The 14,276-nt window shown below is 47.5% G+C and overlaps 5 protein-coding genes across 5 annotated transcripts; 3 read left to right on the top strand and 2 right to left on the bottom strand.

Moving 5' to 3' along the window:
• Nucleotides 1-667: 667 nt before the first annotated feature.
• On the top strand, nucleotides 668-2,484 carry AO090009000067 (uncharacterized protein; the record flags this gene model as incomplete). The annotated part of the gene is made up of 2 exons (XM_001816533.3): nucleotides 668-1,616; nucleotides 1,670-2,484. The coding sequence occupies 2 exons, from the start codon at nucleotides 668-670 to the stop codon at nucleotides 2,482-2,484; spliced, it is 1,764 nt and encodes a 587-aa protein (XP_001816585.1).
• Nucleotides 2,485-4,745: 2,261 nt separating this feature from the next.
• Nucleotides 4,746-5,749, top strand: AO090009000066 (uncharacterized protein; the record flags this gene model as incomplete). The annotated part of the gene is made up of 2 exons (XM_023236842.1): nucleotides 4,746-5,125; nucleotides 5,338-5,749. The coding sequence occupies 2 exons, from the start codon at nucleotides 4,746-4,748 to the stop codon at nucleotides 5,747-5,749; spliced, it is 792 nt and encodes a 263-aa protein (XP_023088502.1).
• Nucleotides 5,750-6,372: 623 nt separating this feature from the next.
• Nucleotides 6,373-7,264, bottom strand: AO090009000065 (class II fructose-bisphosphate aldolase; the record flags this gene model as incomplete). The annotated part of the gene is made up of 2 exons (XM_001816531.3): nucleotides 6,373-6,646; nucleotides 6,699-7,264. The coding sequence occupies 2 exons, from the start codon at nucleotides 7,262-7,264 to the stop codon at nucleotides 6,373-6,375; spliced, it is 840 nt and encodes a 279-aa protein (XP_001816583.3).
• Nucleotides 7,265-11,830: 4,566 nt separating this feature from the next.
• On the top strand, nucleotides 11,831-12,847 carry AO090009000063 (class II aldolase/adducin family protein; the record flags this gene model as incomplete). The annotated part of the gene is made up of 3 exons (XM_001816530.3): nucleotides 11,831-12,038; nucleotides 12,128-12,435; nucleotides 12,491-12,847. 3 exons carry the CDS (start codon nucleotides 11,831-11,833, stop codon nucleotides 12,845-12,847), a joined length of 873 nt encoding a protein of 290 aa, XP_001816582.1.
• A 964-nt stretch (nucleotides 12,848-13,811) lies between these two features.
• On the bottom strand, nucleotides 13,812-14,260 carry AO090009000062 (uncharacterized protein; the record flags this gene model as incomplete). Its single annotated transcript, XM_023236688.1, has 2 exons — nucleotides 13,812-13,916; nucleotides 13,988-14,260. 2 exons carry the CDS (start codon nucleotides 14,258-14,260, stop codon nucleotides 13,812-13,814), a joined length of 378 nt encoding a protein of 125 aa, XP_023088501.1.
• Nucleotides 14,261-14,276: the final 16 nt, after the last annotated feature.

The raw sequence follows: 14,276 nt of genomic DNA, 5'->3' as shown, positions 1-14,276 counted from the left end.
GCGGTCATGCGATAATCTACCGCATCAGGACGTAGGCGTATTGCGTAGGCCCCTGTTCATAAGTGGTTCCTCTGCAAATGTGGGGAACGACCACACCGCGGGATACGTAATTGTCCAATCAATACTGTGAAGCGTTTGTTTCTAGATAATTATAGAGTATTCTTATCGGCAATAACGTATAATTGGACGGGTAGATGGTGATCCGAGTAGTTCGCTTGATTTTCCATGTTGTCAAAGCTTGGGAGAGAGCGGATAAGCTCCACCTACCGGCGAACTACGTGTGGAATAGTAGCATTCGGTCTTTTACGGCCGATATAGGCTTGCCAAAGAGCATTCAGCCTTGCTCCACTCTGCCTGAACATGCTGTGTGGAGGCTTTTCAGCTCGTCTCGATAGGTCGCATTTTTCGTCCACGTACTTCACCGGGTCAGGTCCTAGATGTCCAATGAGATCTTGCCAATATGTGCTGATCCTTGTTAGAGAGTATGATAGTCATGCTTGGCTTGTTTGATCGCATATGGTAATACTGAGAATTCTAGGATAATGGTCTTTGTGGTTGAGAATATAAGCAGCGCTTTCCAATGTCCGAATAACCATCGGATATACCAACTCATTGTCATTCTCTTTGTTATTGTAGCCCACAACACTCTTTAGCAGTGGGAGACAACATGAAATCGTCCCTCTTTTGTATACTTTCTAGCATTGTGGCTGCTAATGCCACAAGCGTCCCCTCGTTCTTAGCTCGAGACTCCGTCTCTGCGTCACTCTCTTCATCAGCATCTCTTAGTACCTCTTCCTCTGGTGCCTGTACAGGAAACACTGCCAGCACTCGCGATCAATGGTGCAACTATGACATCAACACTGACTATACCACCACCATCCCGGAGACGGGTGTCACTCGAGAATATTGGTTTGACCTCGAGCATGTCACCGTGGCTCCAGACGGACGGTCTAGGTTCGCCCTAGCCATCAACGGTTCTATCCCTGGCCCTACCATTGAAGCAGACTGGGGTGATACCGTGGTTGTGCATGTCAACAACAAGCTTCCCAGCTCCGTCAAGAATGGTACTAGCATTCATTTCCACGGAATCCGCCAATACTACACAAACCCTTCGGATGGTGTGGTATCTATCACCCAGTGCCCGACTGCTTCGAACAGCACCATCACTTACAAGTGGAGAGCTACTCAGTACGGCTCGACCTGGTACCATTCGCACATTGGTCTCCAGGCTTGGGAGGGTGTGTTCGGTGGCATCAAGATCAACGGCCCTGCTAGTGCCAACTATGATGTAGATAAGGGGTTTATTATCCTGAATGACTGGGACATCAATACAGTGGATCAGCTGTTCGATAGCGCACAGAACGACGGACCCCCGGAACTGGACTCTGCCTTGATCAATGGAATGAATGTCTTCGGGGAAGATGGCTATGCCAATCAGACAGGAACTAGGTGGAATACATCCTTCACAGAGGGAGAGTCCTATCGATTCCGCCTGGTTAATGGAGCCTGTGACACCCATTTCAAGTTCATGATTGACAACCATACTATGACTGTCATTGCCAACGACCTGGTTCCTATAGAACCGTACAATACTAGCGTCCTCGATATTGCAATGGGTAATCCAACTTCCATAACCATCATATAGTACAGTCACTCATCATGGACACAGGACAACGCTACGACATCATCGTCCACGCAGACCAAGCCTCCATCGCCAAGAACTTCTGGCTGCGTGCCATCCCCCAGGAGGCCTGTTCCGAGAACCAGAATCCCACCAACATCAAGGGAATCGTATACTACGGCTCTTCTCCATCGACACCAACAACAACAACAGGATATTCCTACACAGATGCCTGCGATGACGAAGACATGTCCAATCTCGTACCGATCGTCAACCCCTACACAATAACTTCCAACCCGTTATACAATGAATCCGAACCAGTCAGCCTAGGCAAAAACTCCCAGAGCCTCTATCGCTGGAAGTTAAACAGTACCTCCATGCACGTGTCCTGGGACGACCCAACTCTCCTAGAGATCTACCGCAACCACACCTCCTTCTCCAATACGAGTGGTGTAGTCCAGCTCCCTCGCGCAGACGAATGGGCCTTTGTCATCATCGAGACCACCCTATCTGTGCCTCACCCCATCCATCTCCACGGGCATGACTTCGTCGTCCTCTCCCAGGGAAGCGGAACCTACAGCGCAGGCGACATCACAACCAACAATCCTCCCCGTCGTGATACAGCCATGCTCCCAGCAAACGGCCACCTAGTCATCGGCTTTGTAACCGATAACCCGGGCGCGTGGTTAATGCACTGCCATATTGGCTGGCATACGGAGGAAGGCTTCGCCATTCAGTTTGTGGAACGGTACTCTGAGATCCAGGATCTGATTGATTATGATTCGCTTCACTCGAACTGCCAGAATTGGGAGACTTATCAGAGCGGGAAGAATTTTGCTATCGAGGATGATTCGGGGGTTTAATTGTGTCGTTCTTTTATATTACCTTACTGTCTCATATGTATGTGAGCGTCCACTCTTTAATTCTAGTTGGCTACCTGCGGAAGGGGGTAGTGTTTCTTTCATTAATAATATATTTTTTGTCTTGTGGATCAAAATGGTTTGTGTGATTAGGTTAGTAGCGTGGGGTATAGGGAGTAAATTGTAGGCTAGAGTGAGTAGAGTAATACGCCACTCCGGACCAATGTTTAAACGTCAAATGCTAGTTTTGTCACTTCGAAACCTTCAATGATTATTCAATTCGTCCTCGAAAGGAGGTACCAGAATAATCCGAGACATGGTCTTTATAGGCATCTTCAGTCCTGTGAAGTGGTTGGCACTATCGCTTTGATGATAGAATATGGTTCGCACCCATAGTCAAATTTATCCCTGGAGACCTTTCCTTCATTTCATATATATAAGCTTCAAGTTTAGGTTTGTCGTTGGATTCTCACGGAATATCTCCGGTAAGTCGTCAAAGTCCTTTTGATCCGATTCCAGTCACGCAGAGATGTGCGTGTATATGTAGGTCGATCTTATTGTACCCTAAGGACAGAATGTCTGGGGCCTCTTAACAAATTGGGGCGACGTAAGTCCAGGTCTCCACACGTACGTCGTATCAGATGGGAGAACACGTCTAGAGAGGGTGGGCAAGGCGTTGTGCAGACATGTTGAATCGATGTGTGTCAGTGACGAGAGTGCCTCTTATTGTAGCAATATTCTCGGTACTCGAAGGAGCAGAGTTCAGGTGGTAAGGATGCACCCACCGACTTCTTATACCGCCCTCATGCCGTCGACGCTACGTGCTTAGTACACGAGCATCTCGGTCTGGCCAGCATCATCGCACCGATTTTCCCCCTCAACTATAAGGTCGGCATGTCTCGTCCCAACACTTTGTATAAACCTGTGGGCGGACCTAAGCGTGGTAATAAGTCAGACAGGTGATTACCCAGGCTTACGTTGCAGCACTGTCCTACCTTGCCTAGGATGCTCATTTGTGCGGCTGCTGATTAACTTTGCTTGATTGTCTCATACACCGGCTTTCATATTGGCCCCTTCAAATCTGAGCATGTAGTACAGGTCATTGTGTGACTTAGCCTTAATGCCACCAGACAGCCATTTGCCTGGAAGTTCGACGACAAAAATAGAAAGGGGAAAATGCCTCATAACTCCGCCACGTGTGACATGTAGTGATTTCTCCGACTGGTTTCATGTCGCAGTGCCGAGGAAAAGCTTGAATGTCCAAATGAGACCCACGAACAAATCCAGGCCACCTCAAAACCACGCAGAAAGGAGGGTCTGATCCCCCGTGGGATGAAACTGAACATCGTGCGCATGTTGGGGCTTTTCCTGGAACGGTTTGGCGTGGTGGGCAGCCTGCCATCACGTGCCAGGGCTACACGGGACCTCCACCAATCAGTCGTGGACATTTCCTAACTCTAGAGAATGTTACTGCCTAGAAGCGTAGAACTTCATTCAAGGTGCGGAGGCGAAGCTTTCTTCAGTGGATCCTGAAAGCTTGGCTTGCTCCTTATTCGGTGCATGATCAGCAGGCAACGGACCCGTTGCCCTCGCCAGTGTCAATGATACGAGGCTGCGCCCCGAAAGAGGTTATACTAAAGACCCTTCTCGTCATTGCAGAAGGTTTAAGCGATACCGCTTGTCAGAAATAGCCTAAGGACTCTTTGACCAGTGGGCGAGAGAGATTCTAGTCTATTAAATTAGCGCTGATGGGGCGTTGCTTAGAGTGGGTGTACACCATTCGTCTCCACCACTATGGCACCCAGGGTAGGCTACCACGTTACCGTCACAACCCAGACTGTTGCGGGTAATACTGGCGGGATCGATATGCAAATTACCTCCTAGTAGTAACGCTATGAGCTAGTCTGCCTGGGATCCAGGGTTCACTTGGGGGTTTCCCCAGGAGAACGGTGTATCTCGATCCGAGGGAGATCTCCCACGCTGGAATACTACTGTTCGTTGTCCCTTTTCTTCCCTTCTCTTTCGGCTCTCCTTTTATAGATTTGTGCAGATTCATGAAAGCTATTTGATGCGATTTGGTCGTTTCTCATTGTTTCCTTCCCGTCTACACTCCTTCTCTCTCTCATTGTTCTTGGTATACCCATCAATCCTTTATTAGGGACCATTCTAACAGCATTCCTTGTCTCTCATCACTCTCTTCCTACTTTTAATGACCGGCAGTTTATCGAGTATTCCATGATCGTTGACAACATTTGCAAGCTACAATGGGTATACATTATCACCATGACATTACTGCTCTCGAGACTCTTAAGTTACAGCCTATCTCGAGGCTCGCTCCGTTCTCCGCCCTTATTATTTCGATTGTACTCGTCGTCCTTTTCGTAATACGATATTATGTGTTGGAGGGCTTTCTCATAAAACGTCTCTATGGTTCTATCTATACGAACTTGAGTGAGGTGAACCGACGCGGGTTCATTAACCACCACATTGCCGGTCTGACGAAGATCCTAATCCTAATCGTCGCGGCATACCCATTCCTTGAGGTTGTCATTGGGAAGTCGTCCTTCCATACACCTTACGCACATGGCTCCCGTGTGACTATGGGCGACATGCTGGTCGTGGTCGCCCAGATGCTCATAGGGATGTACGCTTTTGAGTTGATCTACCGTACAAGGCTGTCGCCTATTGCTGTGTTACATCACATCGGCACGATTATTATTGGCCAATCTGCGATCGCCATCAGCCTTGATTTGGCCCGAGAGCCAGATGCCGATATCGAGTTTGTTCTGTGTACAGTATGGGGTAAGTCATACTCGACCTTTCTTTATTATCCCTTTAAGAGCGCAAAGCTAATAGTCCTCTGTCAGGTGCCTTCGACATTATCTCAGAGTTCTTCCCCCACTTGGCTATCATTCTATACCGCATCTTCCCCAACCGCCACCGTTTTCTGAAACGCCTCTTCCTCCTATCTTGCATCACCACAGCTCTTGGAACAACTTGCGAAACTATCGTTATCTTTTTCCTATTCGGCTCACTCTGGGACCGATGGCAGATTGCCTTTAAGGTTGTCACCCCACTGCTTCATATTGCCTTTTCCGCAGCCCAGGTTCACGGCAGCGTTGTCTTCTGGAAGATGTACAAGCGCCAACAGAAGCTTGAGGAAGAGATTCCCGGATTCGATATCGAGAATGGGGAGATTACTGAGATGCATGTCCATGCCGACAAGACGAAGCCTTCGTCTTCTGGATCTACGGTCGCGATTGTCTAGAGCTTTCTCTGCGAATGGTACAATACATTAGCTTGGTGTTTGGGGCGTTGTCGGACGCAGTGTGTTGTTATAATTTTAAGAGCTCTACTGTACATCATATTTTGCATTTAGACTTGTTTGTTTTCTTGTGTAGATAATTGGTATATTCGATACCCCGCAAATGTTGTCCTACTAGTGTCTGATACCTGTTGCAGACAATCTCCGCCTAGAACAATGCGAGAAGAAAGATACGTCTCTGGCTTTATATACCCTAATAGGTAGGAGGCTGTATTTTTGATCCTATCCTAAGAAGCACGTCCAGGGACTTATACTATATCCTCATATACAATACAGTTTTGTATTTTGCTGTTTATTACTTGCCTTACACGAACAAATATTGAAGCCCGGTTCTCTTGTCACGATCATGCTCGCAATGCATTCTTCAAATATCTCAGTCGCTATATTATAGATGTTTTGTTGACGCTGCCTAATTAGGCCCAGCGCTGTTGTTCTTCCTAAGCGACTTCTTCCCACTGTCATGTTTATAGATTCAAGCAACAGAAAGCAACATAATCAATCTGATGTAGGAATTCAAACTACGTGACTATCTGACATGTTTTAACCGGTGTCTCCTTGCCACCTAGCTAATGCGCCTTCCCGGATGAACCAAGGACATCCATCAAGTGTTCTACTGATCTTTGATAGATTGCCACGGACTGTTCCTTCAAAGCAGTAAGCTCCAAGCGGTCAGCATTCTCGGCCACGAAGGCTGTGTATCCATCACGAGCATTCCGGTTGATATTGATCTTACGAGCCCCCGTTGCAATGGCCTTATGAAAAAGCCAGTCCGGGACGGGATGCGTTCCATGAATTACCCGAGGAATGGTAGGACCAATGGCATCAGCAATCAATTTAAGCCTATCAATGCATCAGTGGTTAATCAGATCCCAAGGTCCAGAGAGCTACATACCGATCAAGCTGCCAATATTTCTCAGAGCCACCTTCAGGGTAAGGTCCATGGATATTGCCAAATGAAGGCGCCAGAAATTGAACACCTGTTCGTCGGGTGAATTCCTCCGCGTGTTGTGGATCAGTCCAGATCTCTTCGAGGTGGCTGGCATCCGGAATCCCGTCCTCTCCGCCATTGATACGTCCCATTTCGGCCTCAACAGTGATTCCCTTTATCTTGGCTTGCTCCGTGATCTGTCTGCAATATTCGATGTTTTCCTCCGGCTCCAGCCTCGACGCATCGACCATCATGGAGTCGATGGGCAGTTTCAAGGCTTGCTCAACTTCGGCTGGATCCATACGGTGATCGAGATGGACCCCGATAGGAACTGAGGCAGCGTGGGCGGCTTCCACGATGTACTTGACGAAATGTGGGCCTTGGAAGTGCATTGTCCATGGAAAGGTTTCGATTAATGCGGGAGAGCGCTTGGCCTCGGCGGCACGAGTGACTGCCATTACACCATCATTGTTGTAGCTATTCCACGAGTTAGCGAGACAATCAATCCAAATCAATGCTATGCAAAGCATGATTCACGGGACAAACCAATCGAATGCACCCACGGCATAACGGTTAGAGGATTACGAAAGATGGCAAGCAGTGCTGAAAGAGTTGGCAAACAAAGATTTTCCCACAAAGTATGGTTCGAAGCGGATATTCCAATTATTCAGATGTACTCTTCCGATGGTGTTGGTAGTCAGCTTTTACGTCGATATATAACCTCCTTGCGTCTTGAAATGGAAATCAAATAAATAAATGCCAGAGTCGCTGGATCTCTCTCTATGAGACTAAGTGGAATTTGATCATTCAGCGGCAGAACCCTTTGCCAATGACAGTCTATGTACGACCGAGCGAAGACCAACCAACCGGCTTATGCTTCCCACTGTTATGTACATATAGCCAGGGTGCAATGCGGAATGCGTGCTACCATAGTAGAGACTTACGTTTCTTCTGAGTTGGTACGTAGAGATAAGTATAATCCAGTACAGTTGACAGAGAGCAGGTAATAACACGAATAACTCCGACGACTGTGCTACCCATATCGGACGGACATTGGTATGTTCCGTGTAGTGAGATTACCCAGATGGGAAAGACTCCTGGCGAGGTTAATATCATTACTTTTCGATATTTCATCCAAATGTTCCTAAATAATAGAGAGAGTAATCTTGGAACGGTATCTATATCGGTAACCCTCGTGCGCCGTGTGGGCGGGATGGTAGTAAAGGTGCCTCAGCCCTGGGAAACGACTAAAGAAAGTAAATGGCTGTAAGAGATATCGCCAGGGCCCGATATTCCACAAGCCCAAAAGGTCAAATAATTCTGAATCGTTGATTCAGAATGCCCTGGTCAGGCCAATATAGCTTCCCGCCGTTGCAATGGTATATCAACGACTCAAATAAATGGGGAGGAAAGGGGAGGAAGTTTCGTGGGGATACGATCTGGATCTTATCACTCCCATGAAAAGGGAAGCTGGCTAACAAACCACATTCGACTCGTGTCGCCTTGTATCGCCATACCAGAGGGAATAATCCGTCTTGGCCCTGATAATGTGAGTTCCGTCCCTGTGTGGCCATTGTAGTTTGATTTATTCTTCAAACTGCCAATAAGGGATTTAGGAAACCAGGTAAATGCAATTGAGGCAAGTTTTCCTTTTCCTTTTTCTGACATTACTGGCCAGAATCCTAGCCTTTCTTTCGAGCCAGCGTTATGAGCAATATTGCACCCACTCGAGCTCAGGTATAGAGCATTATACACCATATCTACTCACAGGTAGAACAGGTGGGATGTAGAGTACGTTTTGTTAAGGAACATCTAGTTTGCTCCTCATATCCTTGTATGATAAAAGGGTCGCGGATCGTACTCAGTACAGTCTCCATGGATTTGCCATATTCCCCGCCTTTCCATACCTAGACAGATGGCGTCAGCTTCTGTGAAGGCAAACTCTATCTTGGGACAGACATACCGAGTGCCGCAGATGCTCTCAACATAAGACGAACTTCTGGCTTGGGTTCGGAATAGATACACGAGTTTGTCGAGTCTGTAGTCGCTCTCAGTAGCCATTTTATTCCGCTGAACGGAGCTATTCATTGATTGGAAGAAGAGCCACGCCGATAACTCAGCCGTTCGACAAATCAGTCCATGCGGTCTTGAGCTACCCCGTCACTATGATGGGTGTTAACCAGGAATATGTGATGGACCTTGGTGAACCTTTGACAGATACCCTGTAGGTAGTCTCCAAAGTTAAAAGAAGGATTAAATAAAAACTGTTCCAGATGACGTGAAAGCCATGCTACATTTGAACAAAGGCCAATATTCCCTACACACATCACAGTAAGTGACAAACTAATGTGAATTATATCATTCAATATCTAGCAGTCGTGCCACAATACAACAGCACATTCCCTTAGTCTGCATTTATCACATCGGAGTCGGAGTCTTTCAATACCTTACCATTCCCCGTAGAAAGAGATGCATATCTTTTTCAGCAGCTGCGCAATATTATACTTACGCCTCCTCACCTATCTACGTCCAACTCAACTCATTGATGGTACTACATTTACATAGTATCTAGCTGGATCATTGAAGACTACCAGACCGAGCACGCAGATACAGGTTTCGATACCTACTATTTTTAATATCTAGTTACAAACCCTAAATTGCAATAGTGCATTCAGTGCCAATCATAAGGCACCCGTATTCTCTGCAGCCCTCGGGGCTGCACTTGGCCTAGGCATCATCCTAGGTATTCTTTTGGCGGTGTGGGAGGTAATCCTCCTGTGTCGCCATATACGCTATGTCCGACTCTGGCGCGAGAGACAAAGATGGCGTCAGCAAATGACAGCGTAATCAGACTAAATATGCACCGCAACTGCGTGCTAGACATACATATGACGCGAGAAACATGAACACGGTGCTCCAGTCGTCCGATCGTCGAGGGCGTATAGACCAGACAAGGACCCAGAGAATATAGCGGCTAAAAGGGGACCACACTTGCGAGTATAGAAAGGCTTCTCACACTTCTGTGCAGCTTTGCTGTCATATGCTTAAATATCGTCGCATAAGTGAGACACTTAAGTGCCTCTACTACAATGAAGAGTTTGCTAGACCTGATCTACAAGACCACTACGAGAACCAATTTTGCAAAAGACCCGGATATATTTTAATAGACTTCTACACAACACGCGTACCATGGGAAAAGCCTGGGAAGTATAGTGCAACGAGGACGCTATCACATCGGATAATGGTATCCCTTTACATAGCCCCATTAAACAGAACACGCTGGACTTCCCTAAGGTGAATCCGGCAGCTGGGTCTGCTGATCGGTTGGTGTATGTACAAGGGTGAAGTCTGGTGTCGCTATAGGCTTCTGGGGCTGTTATATTGAGCTTCGGGGCAGGTTCCTTAATGCCGTCTATAACGTGTCCAAGTTCATGTGCGATTCGTCGCTGTTTCTGAGCCGCTCTAGTGAACATTACCGACGAAACGTAATGTGGTTCGTGATGGAACAGGATTCTGGTAGAGAGGTTCGGCGATCATTTTATTGGGCATTGTACTCTATTCTTGCAACATACGACCTGAAGCTTGCGCGTAATCCTGACGGTTCAGGTACCAACTGGCACGGTATTTCGCATTCAACGGAGGTTTCCATCAAGGCGTCACGTACAAACCACCAATATGCGAGCATCCTGCCATTACTAGTAACCCCCCTTGGACTCGGGTCAAAGGACTGGTACTTTCAGTGGTTTTCTGAACACAAGTTGAAGTCATCGTAACCATCAGTTTAGATAAGTAAGTCTGTCAGCTGGACCTATCATAGATGACCACGCATCGAGTTATTCAGGGAAAGAGGGGTCTGTTTTTTGTTCTTGATGAGTTCTTTTCTAAAGATAGAAAGGTGGAAGAGACCGGTGCTTGTTATACTCCTGTTTTACTAGCATCATTAGCCGGGATAGAAGAAATTGACCTGGTTTAAACGTGGGCAAGCTGGTTTCGCCATGACATTTTCCTTATTCCCCGCAATCTACTCCATTCTAGCAGTATTGCCATTGTGAAGCGTATGATTGGCTTTGCACGGCATGACGATCCCTGCAGTTTAATATGTATGATTATAACACGAGGGCTCGTATTTGGTAGACATTAAGTTCCAATGGTTTTATGACAGCTGTCCGAAAGACTAATTCTTTGTCCCGCAGATTCAGCCTCAAATCCCAGAGACATAATTATTTCGCCTCAACATTTCATATTCAACTTACAATTTTACCAGATACCTATACACTAAATCGAAAGAAACACAAGCACACCATGGCCTCAAAGTCCTTGACCGGAGCATGCCTGTGTGGAAAGATCACCTACCGCGTGGATCTCCCCGCCGACGCGCCATCCCCCAAGGTACCCAAGATCAGCATCGCTCCACCTATCGCCATGCTCTTGATGATTTAGATCCGCCCTAAACTAACAGTTATTCATCACTAAGGTTGCTCTCTGCCACTGCGAGGACTGCAAACGAAACACGGGTGCCCCCTTTTCGTCGAACCTGATCGTCCCCAAACCCGCCTTGACCTACACGGCCGGAACCCCCAAGATCTACGCCCATCCGTCTGGAAGTCTGGGCAATGAGCTCCAGAGGCACTTCTGCGGGGATTGTGGGTCCCCGCTTAATACGCAGCCGGGTGGGAGAGGAACTGTTACTGTAAAGACGGGCACGTTAGATGCAGAGTCTCGTGGTGACTTGGGCTTGGCTTTGGAAATCTTCTGTAAGCGGAGGGAGCAATGGGTGGATCAGATCGGGAGCGTGCCTAAGATTGAGGCCATGCCGTAGCTTATCTTGTCTGTTTTGTCTTGCAGGGAGGATTATATGTGGAGATCGCAATATTATATTCTTTTTATCCACTGCAGTATGATTACTACCAAAGTAATCAATATAGAGAACAACCTCGGGTTCTGCTCGGTAACTCTAATCAGGTTAATTACCCCGCGTTCTCCATTCTTATCAGATAAGCATTTAATCTTGATTTCCCCAACAACTGCCACTTTGTCCTTCGACCAGTCACGACAACTTCATTACATCTACCATCGTCAAACAAACAGACAGCAACATGGCGCCCTCAACTGCAACCGAGACTGCTCCCCCCATCACTCTCCAAGCCCGGGAATCCACCCAGGAGGCCGGCGCCGAGAAAGCCAAAGTAAAGATGAACATTCCCAGACCACCCGTATTCGACGACAAGATGAAAGAGCGTGAATACCTTAAAGGCCGACTGGCAGCGGCGTTCCGCATCTTTGGAAAGAATGGATACGACGAGGGTATGACCACCAGACCAGCCCCACTATATATTCATTGTCTAGGAGTTGTGATATAAATGGATAGCTTACTATATATCAACGGGACACAGGCGTGGCCGGCCACATCACCCTTCGCGACCCCGTCGACCCCAGCACATTCTGGGTTAATCCATTTGGTGTCGCCTTTTCTCAGATCAAAGCCTCTGACTTGATCCTGGTCAACCATGCCGGGGAGGTCATCGACGGTGGCCCATGCCGATTACTCAACGCCGCCGCGTTCATGATCCATTCGGCCATCCATGCTGCTCGTCCAGACGTCAACTGCGCAGCGCACAGCCACAGTCTGCACGGTCGCGCGTTTTGCAGTCTCGGTCGGCCATTGGATATTATCACTCAGGATGCGTGTGCCTTTTACAATGTCAGCATGTCCTGGACTTCTTTTACCGAGCTTCCATAACTAACGTATGGTACAGGATCATGTCGTGTACAAACAATTTAATGGCATTGTCCTCGCCGAGGAAGAAGGAAAGAATATCGCCGCAGCATTGGGCGACAGGAAGGCGGCTCTGTTGCAGAATCATGGTCTCTTGACAGTTGGAAATACGATCGAGGAGACGGTGTTTTGGTTCGTGAGCTTGGAGAAGTGCTGTTATGCACAGTTATTGGCTGATGCGGCGGCGGCGGGACGAGGAGGACAGACGATCAAGGTGGATGATGCCGATGCGGCCTTTACGTATAAATCTGTGGGGACGCCTTTGGCGGGTTATTTCAGCGCGAAACCGCTGTTTGATGTGATTCATGAAGAGACGAAGGGGAGTTATTTGAATTAGTGGGCTTGTTTTACTATCCAGGATGTCTTAATGAATGTTTCTTTCTTCTTCGAAGCGCGGTCTAGTTCCTGTGGATGTCATATAGGATGAAGCTACGTTAGTTTCCTTTTTCCTGAACAACGTAGAACATCTTTGGAGGTAAACTACTGATGCATGCCATTACATTTGAAGTGGATGAACGCATTGCACACAAGACCAGTTGGTATCGAGTAGTTGAGAGTAGGAGAGATGTTAGTGGGAGATTGCAGTCAGCTGTCCTACTCCAGCACGGGGGGAAGGGAAAGGTTGCAAACATTACGAATCAGATAGAAAGAAAGAAGAAAACAATAGTAGAAAGTTCTCATGCTCGGTATGACTAGAATCACATTAAACCTTAATGTTGGTTTCATTCCCTCATGAAGCTGCAACGCTTCCTAGCCATCAAGCATCCATCTCGTACGAGCACACAGTAGATCACAGAAACGCAAATGGCCGAGAGTTGTCACCTAGTTGCAATTCGCCACTTTCCATCTCTCGTATCCAACAGTCAAGAATTCACATCTTGCCGACAGGGCCAGCCTTTTCCCACTTTGCCAGTAACTCAACCTGTGCGTCATACCTCAAAGTGAAAAATGAAGAATCATCTCTTGCTCTCTTTTGCAATGAACTGCTCATGCCATTACAAAGTCTCTGGCTGCGTTCGTGCTCAGATAATGATGTTGAGAAATCGTCCTCCAGCATCACCAGATAGTTTGCGAAGTCTTGCACGGTTTCATCGCAGTGTTTTCGAGTGACATTCCATCGATGGCGCGCCAGCCTTGGTGTTGCCGGCCTCTCAATTTGCCGTAGTAGAAAGAAGCAGAACTCGTCCCATGTATGTGTTCGTCCGCTAGACTCTTCAAGTGTCGTCCATTCATCGAGGATAAGGCGAGATAGATGTCTCTTTGCTTCGGCAATCTTGTTCTTATCAGAAGCAAAATGCTGTTCATGTTTGCAAAAGAAACCTCGCAAGTTGCTGACCAGGGTGATATACGATGATCGATCCCGTCCACAGTACTTTTTGTTTATGGGAAGCTTTGGCACCTCTCTTCTAGATATGACATTGCCGCTAGTGTTATTATGACCAGTAACGGGTTTGGGTCTCGAGTCCGATGGCTTTGCCTTTATGCCCTTATCTGCTGGTATGGCACTACCTGCAGTAAGTCGAGTAGGTGTATGCGATGAATTGAGGGAGCGATCGCCGGTCATCATTTGTGATTCTGTCGCTTGCAGACGGTGTTGAGCGTCGGCCAACAGCTGGCTTTCGCGGGCAATCTCATTGCGTAGTTCCAGTATTTTGCGTTGGTTGCGGATGTCTGTCAATCGATTTTGCAGACGGAGGATCTCTGCAGTGGTGTTAGGCTGGTCGACTGGGATCACCGAATTCGAGGCCATGGCGTCTGTGATGCGA

The sequence above is a fragment of the Aspergillus oryzae genome, chromosome 1 (assembly GCF_000184455.2).
Source record: "Aspergillus oryzae RIB40 DNA, chromosome 1".
NCBI lineage: Eukaryota > Fungi > Ascomycota > Eurotiomycetes > Eurotiales > Aspergillaceae > Aspergillus > Aspergillus oryzae.
Note: the sequence above shows the minus strand (reverse complement) of the source record. Positions and strands in the feature narration are given on the sequence as shown.